Here is a 6,416-nt window from a genome sequence, read left to right as displayed (position 1 = left end):
CCACATTAATCGTTCGACACTTTCTAATATCATATTTCAATTATCAACAATGTCTTCATTCACCAGTAACACTCTGCAAGTTGTTTTTGATGTTGTCTACATGCTGACGGATGAGGCGATGGTATCCATGGTCAAGCACTGAGACCAGAGTTAATGGACATCGACGTTGTTCAATGATCATGTAATCTTCAAACAAAAGTCTCGTAGTACAATATAAATCAAAACCAATTTATTTATAAAATCATAAAATAACATTGTCTTTATAGCATAAATTTTGAAAAATAATAAAAATTTGTGGAACCGTTTACAACTTGAATTAAAACTTCAATGATGGAAAACTTAAAAAAGCAAAACTAAAACAAACTTTTTGATCCATATTATTACCCGCCCTCAAACCGGTCTTGTCTTTTTATCTTTATTTTTTAAATTTTAAATAGTCACTCACTCTTAGAATATAAAATATATACTATAAAAAAACCATAAAATTTAATATACCGAAAATGTTTACAATAACAAATATATAATGCATGTTAAGGATTAGTGGTATAATTAAACATGTAGTGTATGTGCATAAAATGTGATGTAAGTTCATTGGATCAAACAAATGTACCATAGAGTGATCAAAACATTGTTCAAGGACTAGTGGATACTGAAAGGAACATATAGTACTCTGATCCGCAGAAGAACATCTTATGGATAATAATAAAGGTGATACCATGGCCATACAGTTTCAAATTGGACTATCGAAAACTGTGACGCGCCAATGCAACCATCCCGATTTCAAGACAAGATGTGGTCGAGTGACCCCGATGTGTACGAAGCATCATAACTATATTTCTAAAGGGCTCGTAGTTTAAGTAATCGTGATGTATGTTTAGATAACTTATGCAAGCTTGATATATGATTGTAAACTTTATGTTAGAGCATGTTGACAATACTTATATTTGCATATGCAACACACTGTCAATTTGTTAATGGGCAGCCTCTTTTTGTGCCCATATCATTTCAGTTGGATAAAAAACTAACCCGAAAAACCTGCAAACCATAGCACAAATTAATCACACCCATTTTTCCCAAGAAAACAGGGGGAAATCAAGAGAGAAAATAAATGTCAATCAAAACGGAGACGGATAATGAATACGAAGGGGAAGATCAGGCGTCGGAGGAGGATCAGATAAGTCCACGATCCCGTTCCCATGAGTTGCTTCGGAAAATCATTGCCATCATTGAATCCGTGAAAGCCATTGGAGAATACAGGAAGACTCAAAGAAAAGAATGCCTAAATCTGGTAAGAAGATTGAAACTTTTCTCGCCCATTTTAGAGGAGATACAGGACACGAACCCTCCTGATGCCGGGATTGATTGTTTGAATATGTTGAAGAAGGCTTTTCAATCTGCCCACAAATTGTTGAAGCTGTGTCATGCCGGAAGCAAAATTTACTTGGTTTGAATTCTCATTTCATCTTACCTCTAAAGTTACATTCGTATCTGTTTTTAGTAAATGTGTTCTTCCCTCAATGCTCAGGCATTAGAAAGTGAAGGAGTGATGGTTAAATTCCATGATGTCTATGAGAAGATAAGTCAAGCTGTGAAAGGAGTGCCGTACGATGAGCTTGGAGTCTCAGAAGAAGAGAGAGAACAAGTATAGATTCCCAAATGCACAATTTGATTAATAGAAACAATCAGGTTTTTAGGGATATGTGTGATGGTTGATGCAGGTTGAGTTACTGCGCGTGCAGCTGAGACGAGCCAAAAAAAGAACGGACACTCAAGACATGGAGCTAACGATTGATTTGATGGTGGCCTTATCGACCAACAACGAAAGATATGCCGATAGTGCAAGTGTAGAAAGGCTGGCGAATAAGCTTGATTTGCGCACCACTGAGGAGCTGGACATGGAAACTCTAGCCATACAAAAACTTGTCAAAGAAAGACGAGGCCATTGTGCAGAGAACACGCAACAGATCATATTTCTTTTGAACAAATTCAAGGAATTAGCAGGTCTTGCAGAAGATAGAATGCCTAAATATCTTGAGAAACGCCCGTCTGGCGATATTCCTCATGAGTTTCTGTGCCCCATCACTCTAGGAATCATGACAGATCCTGTAATTGTGTCGACAGGACAAGTAAGATTTTTCAGCATTTGGTCTTTCTTTGATGTGAGTCAGTTGTCTATAGAAATAAATCAAACAAATAGTTAATTATAGAATCTGTGTACTGATGACGTCGTTGGCTGTTGCAGACATATGAAAGAGAAAGCATACAACAATGGTTGGATTCCAATAATCAAAGTTGCCCCAAAACAGGCCAAATCTTGACACACTTCTCTTTAGCCCCTAACTTTGCTCTGAAGAACATGATTTTTCAATGGTGTGAAAACAACAATTTTCGCCTTCCAGAAAAGGATATAAAACCTAGTGCGAATCCAGATCAGAATCCGTCTGCTACAGATGCCAAAATCTTGTCATCGGTTAAAAATTTGTGTTCTAGTAAATTAAACGATCAACGAGATGCCGTAAAGAAAATCCGTATGTTGTCCAAAGAGAGCCAGGAGAACAGAATCTTGATCGCGAACAGTGGAGGAATCCCTGCCCTCGTTCAACTTTTATCCTATCCAGATTCTAAAATCCAAGAACATGCTGTGACAGCACTTTTGAATCTGTCGATTGAGGAATCAAACAAGAAACTTGTATCAAAAGAGGATGCTATTCCTGCTATAGTAGAGATCTTGCAAAAGGGAAGAGTTAGTGCCCAAGAAAACTCTGCAGCAGCATTGTTTAGCTTGTCGATGCTGGATGAAAACAAGGTGAAAATAGGGTGCTTGAACGGGATTCCACCATTGGTGGATTTGCTAAGAGACGGAACTATTAGAGGGAAAAAGGATGCTATCACTGCACTATTCAATCTGTGTCTTAACCATTCGAATAAGGCCAAAGCCGTTGAAGCTGGAATCGTGATACCATTGCTTAAAGTACTGGAGGACAAGAAGCTGGACATGGTGAATGAAACACTCTCCCTGTTGCTGATTCTTGCATCAAATCAGGAAGGGAGACAAGAACTTGGACAGCTCCCGTTTATAGAAACTTTGGTGAGTTTGATCCGGAAGGGTACGCCAAAAAATAAGGAATGTGCAACGGCGGTTCTCGTAGAGTTGGGATCGAATAATACAAATTTGATTCTGGCTGCATTGCAGTATGGTGTGTATGAATATTTGGTTGAAGTTGCCAACAATGGCACTGAAAGAGGTCAAAGGAAAGCCAATTCCATGCTACGGTTGATGAGTAAGGCTGAACAGATACCTTGAACATAATAATAATATTCAGGTTATTATTATTAATATTATAATAATTATTATTTGTTATCCAGACATTAATTCAAGAAAACCAATAGATAATAAATCAATAAGTCAGCCAAAAAGTTTAGTTGCGATTGCATGTATCGTCTTGGTGACTAGTCAAAAGCATTCCTTCCACCCACGGTTCTTAAAAAGAAAGGCATGTCTGGTACTGATATTCAATTGTGTGTATGTACATATGTTTGAATATTTTAATTATTTATATATATAAACATAAACGTAAAATATGATATGGCACAAAATATCTTTTAGATCTGCCAAAACATTTTATGTTGCCAGAAAATTTAGTTTGGACATGAAGGGGTGGCAAAAAGAAAATAATAATGTTATGATCATTACAATCAAAATAGATATATGAAAGTTAAGAGTTATAATAGATATTATTATTCATCAACTTATTTATTGTGTTTAGCCATTCTATATTGTACTTAATTCTTTTTTAAGTTTAAAATTATCTGCAACTGAGTCAATACAAAAAGTTTAAGCAATATATATGCAACTAATTAATAAAGATAACATAAAAACTGGAAAAATCTCGACTAATGAAAATAATTGTGACAAAAAATTAAATTTACAGAATAATTAAGCATAAAAGTCCAAAACTAGATGAATTCATTCCATCCAAGAAAAAAACACTCTAATTTGGATGACAGTTGATTTGAAAAGGTTGTAAAATAGGAAAACTATGGTTTATTTTTGGTCCGAGCATTTGACCTACAAATCCTGGGAAGCGGAAAACTATACTTATAAAAACAAGTTTCGGATGAAAATAAATGAGCAATAAATAAAATCACCGTCCTCATTTGTATTTATTTAGTATAAAACGGAACCATCTATCCTTGCCACCAATTTAAATCACATGATGGCCCGTAAAATTCGGACAACCTTCCCATGCATCGTCGCATCTATCCTCTTCTGCGCCTCCATCTACCACCACTACCTCCGCCGCACCATCACCTCCGACCATATCCCGCCTTCCCCAACCACCACCACCACCACCACCTCATTCGTCGTTCAGTCACCTCTTTCATCTCCGCCGCCAGTTGTAATCTCCACCACGTCGGTTCTCCTACATGATTGGGAGGTTTTGGTAATTGCGTCACCGCAGCTGGCTGGAGATTACAGCGGTTACTCCTGCTTATTCGACACAGATGAAGCTTCCGCGGCGACTTTTACCGGCGTTTTGCCTTTTCCCGATCGTTTCTTATTTAATTGCGTGCTACCTTTACGAGCTCGAAGGATGCTTCCTTTCAGGCAACCATCGTTGTTGAAGTCTCCTGAGATTCGGCCTCAGAGAGACTCATCGCCTCCATTGCTGCTGAGGTGGTCTTATCTGGTGTATGATTCCCTCACAACTGAAGACGACGTCGTCTTATTCGTTAAAGGTGTGAACACGAGGCAAGGGATTAACCGCGACCCAAAGGAATTAATGTGCGTGTTCGGTGACTACGTGAAAACAGCCGTCAAAACCTCAATGCAAGAGGTCTTCCGCTGCCAACGGCCGAAGCTAACCGCCCAAGCGGATCTGGTAAAAGTTTCATTAGAGATCGTAGCGGAGAATCGGGTTGTTCCATCGGTGGCGTACTACACGCCCCCGCGCAAGTTAGCCAGCAAGGGTGGGAAATTTCTGCTTTGCGCCAGCACCATGGTGTATAACGTGGCCAAGTTTTTGAAGGAATGGGTCTTCTACCATTCGAAAATCGGGGTTGAAAAATTCTTATTATACGATAATGGGAGCGATGATGATTTGGGGAAAGTGGTGGAAGAGTTGGTTCAAGAGGGTTTTGATGTTACCACATATTTATGGTTGTGGCCTAAAACTCAAGAATCTGGTTTCTCCCATGCTGCATTGTACGCTAGTAACTGTTGCAAGTGGATGATGTACATTGATGTCGACGAGTTTTTGTACTCCCCGTCGTGGAAAAACTCTTCACGACCCTCTGAATCCATGTTATCTTCATTAGTCTCGACCAACAGCTTGGGTTTGGGACAGTTTGAAATCAGTTGCTACGAATTTGGGCCTTCGAATCAAGAGGTCCACCCCATAATGGGCGTGACACAGGGATATGATTGCAGACTGTTGCACGAGAATAGGCACAAATCCATAGTGTTATTAGAAGCGATTGATGATTATTTGCTTAATGTGATACACCATTTCAATTTAAGTTTCGGCTTCAAGTCCAAGAAATTGAGTACCGATTATATGGTGCTGAATCACTACAAGTATCAAGCATGGCCTGAGTTTAAGGCCAAGTTTAGGAGGCGCGTGTCCGCTTATGTTTTGGATTGGACGCAGAAGTTGAACCCCAATTCCAATGATCGGACACCTGGATTAGGGTTTATGCCGGTGGAGCCGGAAGGGTGGCCTCAAATGTTCTGCGAATTACGCGATGATCGCTTGAAAGACTTGACTTGGAAATGGTTTGGGGAAAAATCGAGCTTGGGTTATGATCGGATGCCTTGGCAAAGAGGATACAACCGTTAGACATCGTTCGTATCTTAATTCATGGGAAGAGAATATTTATTCATGGAATATAGATCGATCAGGGACAGAGGCAAATAAAATACGTTATGTGGTCAAAGAAGAGAAAGGTATCATGCATCTTGGCGAAATATATTTTTTAAAATTCAACTTTTGTAATTAAATTTAGAAAAGAAAGGAAATTTCATTCTTTAGTTTGTTTACGCTCATAAATGTTAATAAGAGAACAGGTCATTATTTTGCAGGGAGGATTTTTATTCTCAAATTCAATAATATTAAAATATATAGTTTATGATAGCCCTTAATCCTAATTGTTATTATCATACAATTTGATTTAGTTAATTAATCACAACAACCAGTTTAATTTTTTATTTAACATGAGTCCAAAATCTTTATTGATTGTAATTTAAATTCTAAAAATAATATGATTAAACATCCTGTTTACAACAACCAAATAATAAACACACCCACCCAATTAATAAAATAAATAAATAAATATAAACAAACATTTTATATTTAAACATACCCAATATATTTATAAAAATATGTTGGGATAGACACTGCCACATAATCTCTAGT

General features: G+C 37.8%; 2 protein-coding genes across 2 annotated transcripts; both read left to right on the top strand.

The window, feature by feature from the left end:
- The first annotated feature begins 937 nt into the window (after positions 1–937).
- Positions 938–3,456, top strand: LOC140808436 (U-box domain-containing protein 15). Its single transcript, XM_073165576.1, has 4 exons — positions 938–1,444; positions 1,526–1,642; positions 1,719–2,126; positions 2,243–3,456. Exons 1-4 carry the CDS (start codon positions 1,109–1,111, stop codon positions 3,302–3,304), a joined length of 1,923 nt encoding a protein of 640 aa, XP_073021677.1. The 5' UTR covers positions 938–1,108; the 3' UTR covers positions 3,305–3,456.
- A 566-nt stretch (positions 3,457–4,022) lies between these two features.
- Positions 4,023–5,918, top strand: LOC140807691 (glycosyltransferase family 92 protein RCOM_0530710). Its single transcript, XM_073164651.1, has one exon. It carries the CDS (start codon positions 4,215–4,217, stop codon positions 5,838–5,840), a length of 1,626 nt encoding a protein of 541 aa, XP_073020752.1. The 5' UTR covers positions 4,023–4,214; the 3' UTR covers positions 5,841–5,918.
- Positions 5,919–6,416: the final 498 nt, after the last annotated feature.

The sequence above is a fragment of the Primulina eburnea genome, chromosome 12 (genome assembly GCF_022965805.1).
Source record: "Primulina eburnea isolate SZY01 chromosome 12, ASM2296580v1, whole genome shotgun sequence".
Classification (NCBI taxonomy): domain Eukaryota; kingdom Viridiplantae; phylum Streptophyta; class Magnoliopsida; order Lamiales; family Gesneriaceae; genus Primulina; species Primulina eburnea.
Note: the sequence above shows the minus strand (reverse complement) of the source record. Positions and strands in the feature narration are given on the sequence as shown.

Bases quoted from the DNA above. Each gene is read 5' to 3' on its own strand.
- LOC140808436 (XM_073165576.1), top strand. From the start codon at position 1,109: ATGTCAATCAAAACGGAGACGGATAATGAATACGAAGGGGAAGATCAG. The intron at 1,445-1,525 runs GTTTGAATTCTC...CTCAATGCTCAG, and splicing joins CCGGAAGCAAAATTTACTTG to GCATTAGAAAGTGAAGGAGT. The intron at 2,127-2,242 runs GTAAGATTTTTC...TGGCTGTTGCAG, and splicing joins TAATTGTGTCGACAGGACAA to ACATATGAAAGAGAAAGCAT.
- LOC140807691 (XM_073164651.1), top strand. From the start codon at position 4,215: ATGATGGCCCGTAAAATTCGGACAACCTTCCCATGCATCGTCGCATCT.